Below are 19738 nucleotides of genomic sequence, written 5' to 3' on the forward strand. Positions count from 1 at the left end.
TAAGTAGGTTTAATCCTTCCAGAGGCTGGAAAGAAAACAGACTGGATATTCCCAACAAGACCGGGGGCAGCGATGACCCCAAAGACACAACAGCTGAGAATTTTCTGGGGCCCCTTCACCACTATGGCTCCATGTGGGTTGCAGGGATGATCAGCCCAGTCTGTCCAGAGACCTTTTGCATCCAGCTTAAAGCTGTAGAGTGGTGATGCTTTAATTTATTTGTGCGGTGCCTAAAAGCTGAGGTATTTTATAGTGCCCATTGCTCTGACTTTTTTCTCCTACCCTTTTCCAAGTCCAGCACAAACAAACCAAAACAACTTCTGACTCTACCTTTAGTACTATCTGTTATAATAAGAAACACTGAAAGCCTCAGTGCTGCATTATTTCATAATTAAAACAGTCAGAAGTACTGAATATTATTGATGCAATGCAATTATTACTGATGCAGTAGTTAAAGGAAGGACTGGAAATCAGGATTTCTAATCATTTTGGATTCATAATCTCTACAGCTCGGTTTCACCACGCAAAAATTCTCTCTAGGTAGCGGATGAATTACAGATTGGTTTCATGATAGCCTTTAATAGGATGGCATCAAGCAAGGGATATATATGCATTATATACATAAAAGTTATTACAGAGGAAGAAAGACGACGTTCTTACCAAAAAAACAAGAAGTGCAATAGAATATGTAAACACACATACCTATTTTAACAAAAAAAAAATAACCCAAACCATCCTGTGTGACATTGCATTATATATCTATCTGGAGACAAAAAGGACATCTGAGAAATGCTTGTGAAAAGATTTGGAAACTAATAATCCCGTGTCAGACAATAAGCAAGCACAGCTTTGTTTTCAGCATGTTAACAGCTATAATTCTGCAACATAAGAAAAAAAAAATCCCAAGCACTAGAAGATTTCATTTGTCACAGGCCCCAAATCTAGAGCATTTGGGGACAGCTCTAATGTTATCTTGAGTGAACACAGGGCCAACATAATTAGGAATAAAGAGGTAAGAAGCAAGGGGAATTGCCTGGGTAACTTCACTTTTTAAAATCCTCCCCTGGAAGGTGGCAGGTAGGAAATCTGCATAATAACAAACTTGTCACAAGACAAGGCCAACTAAATACAACAATTAGAATTAAGATTTTCCTTTGACTGGTTCTCAGGATTCCCCCTATCCCTCCTCCCAGGTTTCACTAGATGTTGTTAAAGTTGTGGCTGTTGATTTAGCACAATATTTTCCTTGTTTTTTCCAAGTGTTGTGTGGCTGCAAGAAGATTGCCGCTCTTCTTTGTGGGCATTGCTTTAAGAAGCAGCTATTGCAGTGCCAAACACTCCTCTCTGGTATCCCAGTGGAAACCCAGAATAAATTTCTTCGTTCCCCTCTAGTCTACTTAGACTTAGATCTGTGTAAATAATCCAGTCTGGCCCCAAAACAGAGGTACAATGTGTTGTAAATTATAACTCCTTATTGGAGGAGATCACCTGCTCCCCTTACTGTCAGGTTCTTTCTTTTGACGATTACTGGAAGCCCTCTGCTCTTTGACTGCACCCACACAGCTCTTCGGACGCTGGATTTGTGCTTCCCAGCTGTCTCATCTGCTCCTTCCCAACTGCTTGTGGTCTTCCTGCTCAGCCATTGACTCCGAGACAGTGTCCAGCATGTGGATGCCCTCCCAGGGCACCACCAGGCTACACTCAGGGAGGTGCTTTAAGGGCCTGCACCAGCAACGCAGCTGATCTTCAGGGCTGCCTTCCCCAGTATACAAATTGAGACACCACTATGTCAGCCAGCCTTTAAAAACAGAGGGAGAGTGATTCTGAGTACTAAGCAGCCATCCTCCTTAGTAATTTTCTAAATTAGGAAGTTATTTTTGTCCTATATTTAGGCAGTCTTGAAAACTTTCATTAATATACCCAAGATTGTTGTGTTTTCTCTTGCTTCAGGAAGGACATGGATCACAGTAAGGAGTGAAAGAGCCCAGCTGAATACAGACTAGGGTTTGGTCTCTAATTTCGTGCCCTTTGGTCTCTTAAGAATTCATACTTCTTTTTCCTGTGAGTTACTCCTGTATATTTCGGATAGAGATCTCTTCTAGATAGAGACAAACTATCATGTCTGCTGGTACAGTGATAAGATCCTTTTATAGTGTGATCAAATCAATGAGCCACCTTCCAGAAGTGCTCCACTGGGGCAAGTGTTCTTATTGCCCTCACTTCTCCTCCTCAGCTAGTATTCTTTTTATTTTTTCTTATTGTTTCCATTTCTTGTAATTGTTATAATATCTTATGACCTTTGAGGATTCTGAAGGTGTGAATACATGGAAAACTCAGCTTTTGTTGGAAGAATAAATGCAAGAAAGGGCTGGAAGATAGTTGAACATACAATCAAAATAGCTTTCAAATTTTAAGAACAGAAACTAAATGGAGAGCATTACCATAAAGAAGAGAGAAGGTAAGAAGCTAAGAGGTTGGAGCTTATGATATTCAGTTGTTTGGATTTTCTAATACTGCTCCCTCTCTCTTCTCCCTTTTAGTCCCACACAGTCTTCCACATCCCTCCTTGCGACAGTGATATAGTCCCTTTTTTACTTTTTTAGGTGGGACATTAGAAAGACATTGTGATGAAGCAAGTTCAAATAAACTCATTCATCCTTCCCATGAAATACAGCAAGTATTACGGTCTCTTCTGAACTATGCTTTCCATTTTGAGGGCCAAGATTTCCTGAAGGAATAAGGAATAGTAGAACTGATTTTGCAGTCTGCATTATACAATTAGCATTATGCCAGCACACATTATTTTCCATGTTTCTTTTTAACTCTGTAGTTGTTCCTAAAAATCAGCAAACATAAGGGGGTTTCACCCCCCATTTTCAATTTGCCTATTCTGTCAGTTCTCCCACTTGTTAAAAGCAGCAAACCCTATGCCAAGAAGCATATAGTAGGAAAGTCTCTCATTTCACGAAATACTTAAAAAGTTTCTTTAGGTGTTCAGTTCAATTTTGTTAAGATTACAAATAATTTTATCTTATCCCAAAATAATTTAAAAAAAAGTACAACAAGCTGTACTTGTTTGTGGCAGAAATATATTTATTCTGTATATAGAGCATTCTGAAAATATACAGAATACTTCATAGGTATATAGAACAGATCTTAAAAGATTTATTTTGTGATAGTTTCTCGTTTTTCCCCCATCCACAGCATCCTTCTTATATTCAAATCCTATATTTTGTAGGATCTCAAATTATATCGCCATTTCACTATATATCACTATTTCTTGTGTGCCAAAATCAACAAAGTGAAGAGCTGAGCACTAGAGAGAGAAACATATTTTTTAAAATACTTTGGCATATTTGCAAATCTGTGTGTATATGTATGTATTTTTTCAAATAACTGTATAACTTTTACTACAAGTATGTTGGAGAAAGGAAGTCTGTTGACATTTTAACCACACTGAAGTAAGGTGTGAGGTTTAGTAACATATCTGAAATCTTCAGAGGGGCAGAAGTCTTGCAGCCAAGGGCTGGAACCTGGTATCCATCAGGTTACAACTCTGGTGTCACACAGGCGACAGCAGAAACGGATGGTTTCTGCAGAAGAGCTCTGGTGCGGGCAACGGCAGTACAGACACCTGTTGGAGTTCGTGCATTAGATACAGTGATCTAGAGAGACAGAGTTGGCAAAACACATTGGTTATGGCTCTTATATTTGCTGACCATACGGTCCATTGATGCTCCCTGTTCTGACCTCGCGTACCTCTGTACAAGAGAGAAGGCAGCCACAGATGGCTTCTATACACCCTCACGATTTTATGCTTAGACACCAACGTGTTAGTGTGCATGGACTTTATCTTGAAGAGCAGGATTTTTCAATGTTTTCCCTTTATATGTCAGACCCAAGTACTTTCCATTAATTCTGCAATAAATCCTGAACTCAGCAGAGTTGCCTATAAAAACCAAAGCAGAATCTGTTGAAGTACACAGAAAACACAGACCTTCAGCAGGGCTGCTGCTGAATTTAGCCTGGAGACTATTAGTTCTCTGTGTGATGGCCAAACTAATGATTCTTCACTTAAAAAGAAACCATACAAGTCTGCTAAGAAAAATAGTTCCAACGAACAGCAGGAAAATGGAAGTGGTTGAAATGTTCTGCATAAAGTGACACCAAACTGATTTGCCAATACTGTTGAAGAGAGTTGGGTCATAATTCCCAGAACAGTGAAACAGGTGGGACAGGTGATTTTTCATTAATTAGTTTTGGCCAACTAACTGAATGACTGCTGGAAAGCTGCTAGGATTAGGTGGTTGTAACCATTAAATGCTGTTATAGAGCCTATTTGTTCTTCACATCAAAGTAAAAGAAGCAAATACATGTTAATACTGAAAGTTAGAGCAAGACATGTGGACAACTGTATTTTCCCATTACACTTCTCTGTATTCTTTTTTTGGAAAGCACCAAACGACTTCAGGAAAGTCTTGTGGTATTTCTAGTAAAAGTCATAAATTAACAAGAACCCTCTAAAGATGTCTTTTTTAAAAAAAAAAAAAAAAACAACTAAAAAAATGTACAGGATGCTCAGATGGTCCCTTTCTCCCCTTCATTGTACCCCAAATTATTTGTATATTTATATTAAATCTCCAAGAGAGTCATAAAGTGAGGAAAAGATTAAGATTCAGACGGGAGTGCAAGCTTTTGAGGAGGTGCTGCATTTACTTTGGACGCATGCTGTGCACACCGCAGAGTCAGCACTTTAGCAGAAGTGACAGAAGTCAAGTATCTGCCAATGTCAGGGGCGGAGAAGACAGGTCTTGCAGGAGCGAGAACTGGGAGTGAAACTAGCAGCTCAGCTAGACTTCTGGAATTTTTCTCCAGTAGAAAATATTCTGTCTTTAGGGACCTCCTTGCTGTCACTCTCAGACACCATTTCCCATCACTCCTTTCTTCTTAACCATGCCAGGCTTCAACTTAGTGACTACCTGGTTCATATTTTTTCACAAAGATAGCTGAAAACTTCTCAATCCATGTGGCCATCTTGATTCCTCACATATACTAGACCAGGATGGCTCATGTTTAGATGCCCAGGTTTTTCGAAACTCTCCATCTAAGGGTTTCTCTCCTTTCAAAACCACAGGTCAGCAACCCACCTTCCACCCCATGCAATGGCAGGGTTTAAAGGTAGGGTCCTGACCCTACTGTTATGTCCTACAACCAGAGGCACGGGGTATGACCCCAGCCCTGACCTGCACATTTGGTCATGTGACCCAAGGCAGGGAACGTGTCCTCTCCTGCATAAATTGACAAAGGAGCACACTCTTGCCACCCCATTAATAGTCTGTGCTCTTCCCTTATTCTGTGGCCCACTAGACCTTGGCCCACTTGCTGCTCCAGGAACAGAGGGGGGATGACAAAGCTGGTTGAGGGTGGTGACCATGCCCTGGGCAGTCACTGCAGTAGGGCCACCCCAAGTACTAAGTTCTGCCTTGGCAGTAGCTGCAATAAGCCCTTCCGCAGTCCTCCAGAAGGCAAGGGGAAGGCAGAGGTCACGGAGATGTTTTGCTGTGAGCAACAAGTTGCTGCCCAAGGCAAGTCCTCTCTGCCTAGGGGCCTAGCAGTTCTGGGGTATAGCTTTCATCCCACTTTTCTGTATCTACACCCACTATTCAGTTGATAAGACTTCATTTTTGTTTACCCATTTTCTAGTCAACACTGTGCTCCTTGGATTACAGTGAGAGAAAATCAAATTCTATAAACATCCTGATAATATATGACCCAATATACCCAGATGCCTCAAGGTTACCTGCCCTGTCTATGCTTTCGCTTGCTCTAAACCCATTTCTACCTATTCAATCTATGTGTCTGTGTCCATACTTGCTATTTATTCACTCTTCATGAAAATGCTGATTCTGAATTTGTGGCTGACTATATTTCAGATGGTGATACTGATTTTTTTTTGGAAGTGATGACTATGGAAGTTTGTGGCTTTGCATGTGGCTTTGTCAAAAATAGCATTGGTAGAGTTTCTTGGTCATGTGTTTTCTCCAAGTGACGGAGCAGTTTAAAAGAAGATCTTTCAACGTATTCATTTTCAAGGTATCTTAGACTAATTTCTATTTTAGATTGTATAGATTGACAGAGATAAACCATTCCTGCACTTTCATGTTTGTTCACACAAGTATTTTCAGAAGACCTTGTGACCTATTTTTCTTCAGTTCCTGAGGGCAACGAGTTATGGTTTTGTTTGAGGACAGTAGGCAGAACAGTAGTTCACAAAACTCCTGGGTTAGAAGTGCTACAGCTTCTGCTTACCTACAGCTCTTTTTGTCCCACTACTCCTTGTTTAGGAATTCATTGCTCTCTGTTTTTTTTCTCCTGTCACTTCTAGGGATAACCAAGGTCAATCCCATTAATATTTTCCATGTGGTCCACCATTTCTGAAGCGCTGTTAACTAACTACATTTGAACTGTACAAGAAGTTTCTGGGTGCCCAGGATTTCTGACAGAATCAGAATTTAGATGATGCCATCTTGGTTTTTATTTAGCTGGGATTAAACTAAATAGAAACATATCAAACTAAGTTGAAAAGCAGACTGTTGAGAGGCAAGAAAAGTTTTCATGAGTGAACCCCACGTAATTTTTCTCTGCACAAAACGTAACAGCTTGAAGGAACGTTAACTCATAGTCAGTTCACCTATACTTTATCATCCAACATAGATCATCTAGCAATCCAACTGAATTTCTCACAGCCAGACCATCTAGCAATCCAACTGAATTTCTCACAGCCAGCAGAAATAAGGAAGCAGTTCTCATTAAAATCCTCAGAATATACAAAACAATTAGCACCAAAATGTACAAATCACTCACCTCCATGAAAGGAGTATTCACACCAACCCAAATTAACTCCAGCTCCACCTGAACAACAAACCTTACAGTAGTACTAGGAGAATAACAAATATTTACCTTCCATGCCTCTAAAAGGGTCATCTTCTCTTTAGATACTGATTCTAAAAGTCCTCTTCAAAATAATTGCTGGGGGCCTGAGCTGATTTCTGGGGAAGACGACAAATGGCCCTCCACGCGCTCTGGCAGAGGCCCTAATTGCCTGTCTCTACTAATGAACTAATCTCAGGCACCTGGAACTAGCAGGCTCCATGCCGGGCAGGCAGGGCTCAGGTTACCTAAGAAATGCTCCAAATACATTCACACAAATCACTAACCCTGCAGATGTGCAAATACTGCTTTTGTCATATTGCTGGAGAGATGGGCATGTGTTTGCAGTGCTGTAGCGCATAAAACCTGAAGATGAATCCATCGTGTTGCTTTAATCCCTTCCAGAGGCCAGGTGGGCATTTGGGGAGCCAGATAAGTGTGTTGATTATCCACATTACTCATTGTGTTAATCCGCTTGTCTGTGTGACGCAGTATCTCAAATGCTCACAGCATAAATATGTAGGTGGCTGGAAAAAATACATGTATTTCATGAGTGCCTGTTGTCTGTAAAATAAAACCTAATCAGGAAGTTAGCCTAAAACTTTGACTGAAACCTAAACAAGTCCAAACTTTGCTGATGCCTAGTGTTTTTAAAATTACAGTTAAAGGACCTGGAAGTCACCAGACAATATAAGCAAGCCTCAGTGTAAGCCTTGTGAGACAAACTACTGCACTTTTAACAAATATTAAAAGGTTTTCACAGGCAAACATTTTTTTCTGTGACCTCAGAAATTAAAACAGGTGTCATGCGGCTTTCCATTCAACCATCCATGGATTTCTTCTCCTTCACTGGACTGGTTATTCTGATAAACATGTGTCAAGTTTTAGGTGTGTGTCTGGTTTCATTTGAGGAGGGAAGAATGATATAAACAAAACAGTTTAGCAGGAAAATATTGAAGAGCAAGAACAGGCTCTCTTCTCAGTCTTTGACAAATTGCTGAAATACATGGCTGTCTGGCTCTTAGATGATGTTCATGACAGTTGATTAGCATTAAAAAAAATTACCTTGATTTGTTCGTATGCCTGAAAAATAATGTTACTTCTATTGCTTACATAGACACCATCACCAAATCTTTTTATAAGCAAAGGTAGGAACATCTTCCCAGATTATCTATGTTTTGTAGTGTTCCAGACTTTTTTTTTCATCTTCAAGTCACCATAAAAAAACCCACCCACAAACCAAAAATCACTTAAACTGACTTTTTCAGGTCAGAGGTCTGGACAGATTAGATTTTAGATATTGATTGAATGGCAAACCTACAGCTTCACTGAAAAAAAGATTGTGCAGGTATTGCACAAGTGAAGTTCAGGTCTGAAAGTAAGAGCGAGAGAGACAAGGCAGCTCTAAAGGCTCAGAGCTTAGTGTCTACTGGCATTGGGAAAAGTCCAGACAGAAACACTTGTGCATATTGTGAATCCCCCCTCACTGGTAACTGAATTTCCAAGATTTCCTTAAGAAGAATATTTAAATAATACTGTTTAGTGCAAACTGCCAGAATACACTGGTGCATGCTTACTAGCTTGAAGAGCATTCCTACAGAGAACAAACCCTTTTGTCTTCTGTACTCTAGTAATTATCAGAAAAGTGAACTCAATTAATGAATTATCATTAGTTAGTGTGAACATTGAAAGATAGTAACAAAAATCCCCTTGATCAAAGAACAACACAGATACCAGCTATTTGATTAACACAATGAATGCAACCTATGTGGTTGAGAACAGCAGAAATAACAACCACTCTGCTGATGCCATGTATGGCAGTAAAGCTCTGTGTGAAGAAAGGCTCCTGCAGGTAGGAGTTTGGCTTCTTTCAAACTGCTCAGCTAGCTCTCATGCTTTGGAAGAGTAGGCAGGGAATGGTGAATACCCTAGCATCAGACAGACAGCGCTGCTGTCACCATCAGACCCTAGGATGCAGGGAGTAATCATGCCACAGACAGCAAGATACCTCCTGTGCCTCCTTTATTGAGCACTAAGCCAGCATTGAGGAATGTAAATGCTAAATCCTCACAAAAGGATTTTGTCTACTTCTTCTGTTCTCCATAGGGAAAGTATTCAACACAATAGCGTCCATGCATTCTACCCATCTCTTCAATCACACACACTCCCAACGACAGTTACAAAAGATGTGTATGTCTAGGAGCACAAAAAATATCTCCTCTGAAAATTTATCAGAATTAAAATAATTGGTGAAACTAAGTAACAACAAGGCACTTAGGCATTTCAGGAAAGAATTGCTAAAAGTTAAGTTATGTTAGATTCATAAGGAATCGTAGAATCATTTTGGTTGGAACAGACCTTCAAGATCATCAAGTCCAAACATTATCCTAACACTACCAAGCCCACCACTAAACCATGTTCCTAAGGAAAGGGGATACATAGACCTCTTCAGATACCTCAAGATATTTCCTGGAATACATAACACCGTCCCGCCATCATACAATAAAAAGGCAATAGGAAGTGTTGGGGACTGTATTTAAAGAAAGGGAAATAGTTTAATGATCCTAAACCAAGACAGTTCTTGTGAAACCTCTTTTTGCTTATTCATATTTTCTTTCTTTATTTGGGCACTTATGACAAGGTCCCAGGTGATTTACCCTTCCATGACCTCATGTGTTTTCACTGAAGTGGTGACCCTAGATCTTAATGTGGGTTTTGGGTCTACCTTTTAAAGCATTTGTTCACATTTCAGCTGTTATTGATGAGCACTCGTTTTCATAAAGGTCTCCTTTTTTACATGCAGGGTAGACATTCTCACTTCCCATGAGCTGCAGATTTGTTTTGCAGCACACGAGAGGCTGGTGTACTCCTGGGCACTCCATTCTGGCTTCCTGCACAGCCTGAACTTGGCTTCACCTCTCTGAGCACGCAGCAATCCCTTCTTGGCCAGGCCAGGCCTCTGAGCTGCTGTCCCAAGCAACAGCGTAAAGCACTGCTAACAGTTACCATATATACACCATATCACAGAATCACAGAATCACAGAATGGTAGGGGCTGGAAGGGACCTCTGGAGATCATATATATATACCTGCATATGTGTATAGCGAGCCCAGGTGAGGATCAACAGAGTCTGCAGTTCTAAGACAGAAGTGTGAATTTCAAGTGAATTTATACTACAAAGTGGTTTGAAAATCTCTCATATTCACTTTGTGTTGAGGTTCTAGGACTATATGCACAAAAAATAAAAACAGGACGACAAGGGCTTGCGAAGCAATCCTACTCTGTGGAGTGAGTGAATGCCAAGGTTTCTAGTGACTTCAGCAGGGTTTCAGCCTTTGTCACGTCAGCAAAAGTCACCATCTGTTGAAAACAAAACAGAGGAGGAACATTCCTTTCTGCTCTGTCTCAGGCTTTTCATACTTCCCTACCTTTCCTGAAGTGTTTGTCACTGTCTACAGCCAGCAGCAGTTATGACAAAAAAGGATGGTCCCCAAGTGGGATCTCATGTAACAATTCCTGAATTTCTAAATGATTTGTGAAAACCTATGTGCAAATTGTTGTGGGAACTGAGTTCTCTGTAGAAACTTGACTCACGGTTGCTCAGCGAATTTGGTACTGAGTAGTAAGGACACTGCTTTTCACTTTCAGTGCTGTAGGAAGATTTTATTTTTATTTGTGTATGGTCATAAAATGCATATTCTAACATCATATTGTGTATTCAACATAGTAGAAAAAAACTTTGTCTTTTATAAGCCTCTGCATGTGAAGCCGTCTTTTCCTCTGTGAGGGAGAACTGACAGGTTGCCTGCCATCACCTACACTCCAGCAAAGTCAGCAGCCCACATTGTCAGTGTGAAAACATCTGTTGAATGGATTTATTGACTAGGTCTTAGGTGCGAGTTGTTGGATTGGGGTTTTTTCCACACTGTTTATTACAGCCCTGACCTAGTGAACTTAATTTGTTGACATGTTTCCCTCAGTGTCTTACTTGATCCCATCTCACATTTCTTTCTACTGTGCTGTTTTCTTGGAAACAGGAGTTCCTGGCACATCGGCGTGTCCACCAGTTGCAAATCTACCAGGCTCAGATGGCTACAGTTGGCATGGCGGGATTAGATAAACATCGGGCAGTGTCCAGGACCCCGTCTTCCCCTACTGATTCCACATTACCTCACCCAGACGTGGACCAGCCCAGCCAGCATGTCTACACAACTGGTAGGATTCCCTAAAGACTGCTTTTAATAGGCAGGGCAAATGCGTTTGTTCATGTAGGATCAACAGATTTAAATGCCTCAAATACCTCCTGCAGCAACACATTCAGCTTTAGCCTTGCTGTTCCTTGGTTTTATGATGCTGTACTGGCATCAAGTCAGCCAGTGCAGCTGATAAATCACAGGGTTAATATTCACACAGTCGTAAATTATTATCATTGACTGGCTCTGGCGATATAGCAACAGGTGCATTTTTGGTGCCTTTAAGTCATTTATATCTTTTTCTTTCATTTCCCTATCCTCTGGCTCTTTTCTCCATGTTCTTGTTGCCTGTTTTATAAAGAGACCACCAATAAGTTGAAGAACGACCACCAGCAAGTAGGAAAGCTGCAATATAATTCTCGATGTCTTCATTTGACAAGTCAGTCTGTGGTACAAGGTTGCTTTCCCTACAGAAAGAGAGAAGTTGTAGCCATGACTAGAAGGTGATGTTGCCTACAACTCTGGAGTCTTTCAGCAGTTGTGTGGAGCCTACAAAGGAAGGTTTTATGGTCAGGCCCTGAGCAGCCCAGTAACTCAGGGAGCATCTCCTATTGGTATGGCCTGGGCTGTCCAAAACCTTCAGTGAAAGGAAGAAAAATGACCACAGAAAGCCCATTTGTCATTATGGGTAATCTAACCTCGCAAGAGGGTCCAGCTTTTTAAAAGACTGAATCTCAGTTAGTATTACAGCATGGTTAGAGGTGAAGATTCACTCTCTGCACAAGAAAGGGGAAATGAATACTTGGAGATACTGTATATTCAGGTTTCTGCCAGAAGTATTAATTCCTTCACATTGGTTGGCAGAACTTGACATGTCCTGAAAGCTTACAGCTCTTCAGGTCATGACCATGGATTGATGTAGGATAGAGTCCTTAATGGACACTGTATGTGATTGTGTGAGATCACATCTTTCACACTAGAATGTGAACTTGGAAAACAAAAATTTATTGTTTTAATGGAAAAAAAAACCTGCAAAAGAAAAAGAGATGTCCTTAAAGCACTGCAAGTAAGTGGGTAAATGGATGCAAGACGACATTTAAAGATGGAAGACATCATTTCTTCTTCTTTAAATACACCATCAATTTAGGAATTTCACTTATTGGGTAACAAACATTTGGATTGTACAGAAAGAAACATGCTGATTCACTTTCCATTATTTTCTGCAAAAAGACCGTCTGTGTATAGGGAGGATTGCTAAACCAGGCCACTGTTTATCTAGTTGTGGTTCACAGAGACCCCGAAACATTGTAAACTTGTTCTAAAAGATCCACAAAGCACACCAAAAGCAAACTCACTCACCTCACTGAAGTGTAGGTTTCAATGTCCTCTTCAAAAGTCTTCAGTTCCACTGGAAAAGTTGAACGGAGTTACCCATGTAAAGGCTGCTGTTTCAGTCTGATTGCTAAGGTTTGCTGACACCTCCCTTTATAAGTCTCCAGAAAGGGTCTCGGGTCTCGGGGGTTATGTATATCTGGAGACATGCGGCATCAGTGGAACTGATCAAGAAAGAAAATGTGAAGTTGAGATGGAAGAATATGAGAAGCAACGAAATGCTGTAGGACAAGCACTGAATGGAGAAGGTGTTGGGAAATGGAACATACCAGGCACAAAGAACTTGAGATCTGACACAAGGAAGCCAATGGAAATACGGGTAGGCATATGCAGAGTCAGGGTGTAGTAAGACTGGACAGACAGTTTAACCTTCCCCCTTTAGTAAAGCATTACTACATGAACAATGGCAGTGGAAAGAGAAAGAAAGAATGGAGGAAAGAGAAAGAAAGAGTGAAGGAAAGAGGGAACAATTGTATTTTATTCCATCTGAGATTCTCAATCCTTTGCTGAACTCCTTTCTCCAAAACCAAAAGATCTTTTTCTTGAATCCTTGTTTCTTCTTTTGTTGAATCTTTTCCTTTTGCCCCTCCACTGCTCTTTCAAGAAAATAATCTTTACTTATTAAAGAATAAAAATCCTCATATTTCCACTTTCTCTACAACTTTATGCTTCTGCTTATCTGGTTCTGCTCTGTACCTTCACCTCTTTCATATCCTCTAAGTACTGACTGAAGACATAGTGCAGTGCTGTAGCTGCTTCCAAGCTGTATCTGTGCTAACAGCCAGTACCTCACCTGATTGACCAGTTTGCAGGTCCAACAGAGCACACACCTCTGCATTCACTATGAAACCTTTCCTTTCTGCATGAAGAAATCCCTTTCCCCAACATGTCTACAGGCTTGTAGGCTTATATGTATATACCCTTTTTTTGCTGCAGTTTCTGAGTAGATTGAAAATAGAGCTATTTTCTGTATCATGAGATTAACACCTTTGGAGTGACAATGAACAGAGACTTTGCAATATGAACAATTCTAATACAGTTTCTGTGAATAACTAGATCAATATGTGTATTATTAACATATGGTATGATGTGGTATGGTATGGTATGGTATGGTATGGTATGGTATGATACGGTATGGTACAGTATGGAATAAATGGCTTTATTTGTGCATCGTATTTCCTGGGTCTGGATGGTGCCCTAGAGTTTATTCATTGGTCAGTGGAAAGGAAGAAACCCGGACCCAGTTTTTATCTATTCTTACACAGCCTTTCCAAAATCCTTTGGGATGTAAGCCCTGAGAAACCTGGTCCGATCACAGTGCTGACCTGCTCTGAGCAGAGGGTTGGACTGCAGACCTCTGGAGGTCCCTGCCAACCTGAGCTATCCTGTGGTTCACGATTTGCTCCTTTAAGAGAGCACAAGATGCAACCAGCCTTTGGCCACAGCAGTTGCAACACTGCTGTTTTTAAAAGCAGGGAAGGAAGGAATGGGTGGGTGGAAAGGGAGAAAATTGTAGTAAAACATGAAGTATGGTCGGATTCAGACTTCAGAAATTAGTGTAAAAACACCTCCCTGCCTTGCATTATTTCTTACTGGTTTGTTTTTTTTTTTTCCTATTTAAAGATGATATATTCTTGAAAGAGAAAAAAAATAGAAGGAAAATGGTTGTGGCAGAATATTACACAGGGATCAAAATGAGCCTATATTTTTGTGAGTCATGAGAGAAAATGCTCTTAGCCAAATATCTGAAGGGAATCAGAGTGGTGATGGTTGTGAGAGAGCTATGCAATATGTAAACATTATATGCACAAGATAATGAGTTAAAGATGGAAAAAACCATAAAGTCTACTTGATGTTCATTTAGATGCTTTACAGAATATTTGACATTATTTAGTTCAGAATTTTCTTCTGAATAATTTATTAGGTATTCTTCCCTTGGGTTTTCTTATTGGTACTGTTGTTTTTCAGGGTATTTCACCTGTTTCAGAGCATGTTGTTAGCCAACAATTTTCAGGTCTCTTGCTCTCCCCTCTGTTTAAAATATTATTAAAAGAAGCTGACCCAAACAAAGTATTTTGGAAAACAATCAGTATTAGAGAGTCCCCACCAGGAAGACCTTGTTTTTTCTGACTTAATACAAATCCAGTTTCTTTTGTCCTGTGTCCTCTATCATTATATAGTTCAGTGGTGCCACCATTCTGGTCTGTCATCAGGGCCACACTCTGACCTCAGTAATATTGGTGTAAATCCAGAATAAATCCACCAGTCTCAGTGGAGCTGCTCAGATTTACACGAGGAATCCGAGAGCAGAATCTGGCTGTAGGCATTTGTTCTGGAGAGACAGAATAGCCATCTTTTATTAATATTTCACAGCAGTCTGCAATTGGAAACAGTTGTCTCTCTCTCTCTCTCTCTTTTTTTGTGGGGGTGGGGAGATTATTGGCTGAATCCTGTTAGGGAAATCCTACAGGCTATTTTTAGCAGTAAGCTCTACTGCTGCATTGTGGTATTGTACCAAGCACATGTGCTGTATGACCAGCAGCCACACATCTGAATTACTTGCACATCCTAAATCAATTTAGATGCTTGCAATAAATGGAAACATATATTTCAGTCTTTTCTTAAGTCAATTAATCCTGCTAGAAATAAATTTTACACTCAGCGGTGTGAAAATCCTAGTATTTAAAAGTTTGGAGCAGATGCTTCTGTGATGCAATACTGACCTGACCCAATTAAACTGATTTTTGATTTGGACAGAATAATTCATGTAAAATAAAATTGCATTTTTAGTTATATTCTATTTTGGGAAAAATACTAATGCACTAAGAAAGAGGTGTTTATATCTATGTCAACTAAAGGAGGCATCCTGAATATACAGTTTTAGCATTTCACTTCAAAACCACTATTAAGTTGCAATGCTGACATAGGTCATCGAAAAGTGTCATTATTACATTATTGATTCTGTACAATTAATAACATAGTAAAAAAAATATATTTTATTTCTATTAACTGCAGTTTGGACTATGCAAACCTAAGCCTGTAGGGAGCACTGGTAATTAGAATAAAACATTCACTGAAAGAGTGGCAGGCAAGAGATTCTTTCAGCTTTTAGGTAATTTTGTTAACATTTAACAAGCATTTCCATTCAAATCCGTTGGATGTGACTGCCTACTCTGCCTAAGAGCTTCTGAAAATCCTAATGCATGTACATGGGAGGAAAAGTTTTCTTATCTAATGGTATAATCACCACTGGCAAACTGTACAATCTGGGGATGCAACAGACTGTAGAAATTAAAACTTTGGGTGCCAAGAGCATGCACTTATTTGTGTGCACACTTGATATTTCAAATAACTTAGAAGACCTGATGATAGAGCAGCAAAGCTTATAAATGGTACAGTGCAAATAACTGCAGAGAAAGGAAATTATTAACTGCTTTGACAATGCCAGCAGAGATTTTAAGCTGCATTAGTTTATTAGCTCCAGATTTTCACTTGTTCTTTTTTTTTTTCTTTGAAAGAAAACAAACCAAGAAAGTAAATACAAGAATTTATTGCTAATGCGCTATTTTGTTTGTTAGATAATCATTTAGCATAAACTTAGTCATGCTGCACACAGGTATCATATTTGTGTTCTCCTTATTCTAAACATGATTGTTGTATTATCATTTTGGCTTAAATAGCAAGATCCCAAAGGATCGGTTCTGAAGTACATGAGCTAAGAAATATGGCAGGATAAATATTTCTAGAGCAGCATAATTCCTGGCTGGCTTCTAAGTGAATTATCTCAGAACCTTAACTTTACATTGCCCACAACGCATACAGACTCTTATTCACAAGAGTTTTTAAACACTTTATTAAAATTCAATATCCATTCAAGAACTTTGCTAAATAAAGGCGGTATTGAGCATGTTGTTGAATCTGGACTTTAATTTTGTATTTTCTTCACTGGCTAACTTTTCAGTAGCAGGATAACACAATTTTCCCAAAACTATGTCGGCACCCCCAGTAGTGGTGGCACATAAGAAAGAGGTTTTGAATGCCAAGATTCGCAGCTTGGAGAAACTGTTAATTTGAGCCCCTTTCAACTCTAAGGGGCAGAAAAATCCAAATGTTTCCCAAATGAAAATTGTTCACAGGGGTAAGGAAAATATTTTCTATTCCAGACGTTTCTGAGGCAAATGCGAACAACTAAATAAATAAAAGCATTTTTCAGTGTTTCAGACTTGTTTTGAAAGCCTTGAGAATTGCGTTTAGCTCGAGCCTACTTGCTGAAATTTCTCATTTGCTTCCAATACACAGCTACAGAGCAATGTAGTAGATATAGCTGTTCCGTATAAAGTTGTTCTGTCCTTGAATAACTGAGTGTGGAAAATTCAAAAGGAACCTTGCATTGCAGTCTAACAGGATTTGATCCTAATTGAGTAGTGGGTGGAACTTTTCTTTTTAATGAAAAAGGACTCTGGCTGCCACTGCTGCAACTCTCTGAAACTTCCGTCTGATACGCTTTGAGATCTGGAATTAATATAGTATCAGTTAAGCAGTACAAATACAGAGTGGCATTGACATTTCAAAATTTCTTTTAAAAGGTTTTTCTGAATGATTATTCCTTACACTGCTATGAATATATAACCTTTTCTTGTTATATATAGGTTAACAGCCTTGACTGACCTTACCCACTAGAGAAAGAGCAAACAAGTCGTTCAGGAATAAGACTGAATTTTTTCTAGCCATAAAAGCTTTAACAAGACACCACCCGGTTTCCTTTCTTCTTTACAGTTAATTGTATTTGTTATTATAATCTCTTAAGAATTCATTTTTGCCTTAAAATATCACAAGACATACCTTGTAAGTCAAAATTCAGAGTCTCACAGAGGAAAGGGGGATTAAGATCCAGAATTTTCACCTTGCTTTGACTGTCAAAAAAAATCCAATTGTGCTATAGGATGCATGACATGGAACAGTCTAACTTGCATTTGTTTCGCTTACTGTTTCTTATTGTGCTGTCTTTGTGCTGAAGGTGTTGTGTATGACAATCTGATGCTGAAGCACCAGTGTATGTGCGGCAACTATGCTAACCACCCTGAACATGCGGGAAGGATCCAAAGCATCTGGTCAAGGCTGCAAGAAACTGGGTTGCTAAACAAGTGCGAGGTAATAAAAAATAAAGACCAGATACTCGACTTGTTAAAGTCAAGGGCAAATCTATTAAATCCTAAACCTGTCTTACTTCTGTCATAAGAGAGTAATTTGTTTTAGGAATTATTTAGACTTAACTGACAATATTAAAAGGATGCATTTAGGAAAACACACTTCCCAATCAGAAAACAAAGAATTTACATGATGAAAGGCATTTATCCGCATGCATCAGGATATAAAATCCAGACATGACTGTGTTCCTCGTCTTAATATGGGAAGGTAGACAAGCAGTAGTCAAACAGCAAGTGCAGTCCTTCCAATAGCTTTAACTTTTTCAAGCAGCTAACGATTTCTCTTCTGTGGTAGCATAGAACACTGCTTTTTTTCCAGGTAGTTTGTGTCACTCCATAAGCACATTGCATCTTGTCTTATTTCAGACTCTAAAGTCTGTTTTCATAGCATTTTCATTTGCCTGGTGTACAATGGGTACCACGACAAAAGCTGAGATGTTCAAGTGCACTATCAGAGCAAATGTAGAATTTTCTGCTGCTTTGATTTCCCTCATGAAGTTGCATAATAAAACATCATGCTTAAATCAAACATGAGCTCTGAGGTTCATATATATGACTTGGGTTGCTGAAAAACAGCCTTTTCCTCCCATTCACTGCTTCCCATGAGTTGTGCAGCACTGTCAACTTCTGCAGGAGCCTGTGGCAATTGAGGGTGCTTACTGCATTGCAGCACAAGTTAACAAAGTTCAACAGAAATTTGCTTGTGATTTGCCTGGTCCCAAAATTGCTGGGGCTTTTATGCTCTGTTTTCTTTAATTACTTTTCTTTATATGCTTAGGTTTTTACAAACTCAAAGTAACTGCTACAACAAGTCCCCGTGATTAGCTATTAGTGACTGTCCACGTAGATTTTCTGCAGGTAGCCTAGCGTACCGGGCAGTGAGCTATTGCAGGCACTATACATGTATTTGTTGTATACACTCATCTAACTAGATGGCAGCACTCTAACAGGCTAATTCTTTTTTTTAGCTTGGATAATTTTTTCACTCTTCAAGAAGACTTTTTTTCAGCAAGGCCCTTAAGGCCATATATCACGAGTGGTTTCACTGGTGGGATCACATACTGAAGGGGTAGGTTAAACACGCAGCTGAGTGCTTTACTAAAATAAGGCCCAGTTACCTTCTTGACTCAGGGCCTGTATTATAAAGGAAAGACAAAAAAGAGAGAAAATAAATAAAATGCAGTGTGCTACTATGTATTGCTTTCTTCAGTACTAAACAGATACTTGCTGAACAGTAAATTGCATGGATCTGCAAAAGCCATAAGTAGGAAAAGTGGTGTAAGTTAGCCTGAGGTGCATGCAGTCCAATAGTTTCCCAGAAGATTTAAAGTTTCCTCTTACAATTCTGCAATTTAAAAACCTGAAAAATAGCCTATTAGGTCTTGCAAAATCCAGTGAGTGGGCAGAGAGGAAAGAAGTCACTTCATGACAACTGGCATTAATTGTGACTCCTATTGTGTGTTTTGAAATGAGGCTGGAATGTGAAATGAGCGGTCGCAATGTAAACTCTGATAATAAAACTTTAAGGAACCTCACTGTGAACCTGGTGTGGAGATCTGGCATTTATTTTGATCCTTTTATGTAGCTAAAGACAGGGTTGTATTTGATAATTCAATCTGTCCTTTGCTTCACTGAATTCTCTAGCACTTGCTTGACATCAAACATGTTCTTAAATCTGCTCACTTTTCAAAATAAGGAAGGCTGTGGCAATTTGCTCTAAGTCTTTAGAAAAGTTATTCGGCTGAATATATGACTTGTGCCACTAAATGAGCAGTTATTGAATTATTCAAGAAATAATAGGCCTCCATTAAGCTGCATTCTGGAATATACCACACTGAGGATGCAGAGTTGAAGCATCATGGGCAACTGCTCTGTCTCTTTTACTGACTTCTGAATGCCCCCTCATGGACATTAGTGTTTCTTAATATAATTTCTCAATACAATTTTCCACGGTTTCTATCAGAAGAAGCAGGGAGATGGATGGTCAGGTTTTTCCATGTGTGCTGCCTCATGCAC

At 39.5% G+C, this 19738-nt stretch overlaps 1 protein-coding gene across 5 annotated transcripts in view; it reads left to right on the forward strand.

Moving 5' to 3' along the window:
- Window positions 1-19738, forward strand: part of HDAC9 (histone deacetylase 9) — a 276738-nt gene that overhangs the window by 123044 nt on the left and 133956 nt on the right. For all 5 annotated transcript variants that reach the window (XM_086468227.1, XM_086468228.1, XM_086468232.1 and 2 more), the window contains 2 exons: window positions 10968-11145; window positions 17533-17666. In XM_086468227.1, the coding sequence (XP_086324353.1) occupies window positions 10968-11145; window positions 17533-17666 (312 nt within the window). The remainder of the gene's footprint in view (window positions 1-10967; window positions 11146-17532; window positions 17667-19738) is intronic.

Source organism: Leptosomus discolor, chromosome 7, assembly GCF_034619465.1.
Source record: "Leptosomus discolor isolate bLepDis1 chromosome 7, bLepDis1.hap2, whole genome shotgun sequence".
NCBI lineage: Eukaryota > Metazoa > Chordata > Aves > Leptosomiformes > Leptosomidae > Leptosomus > Leptosomus discolor.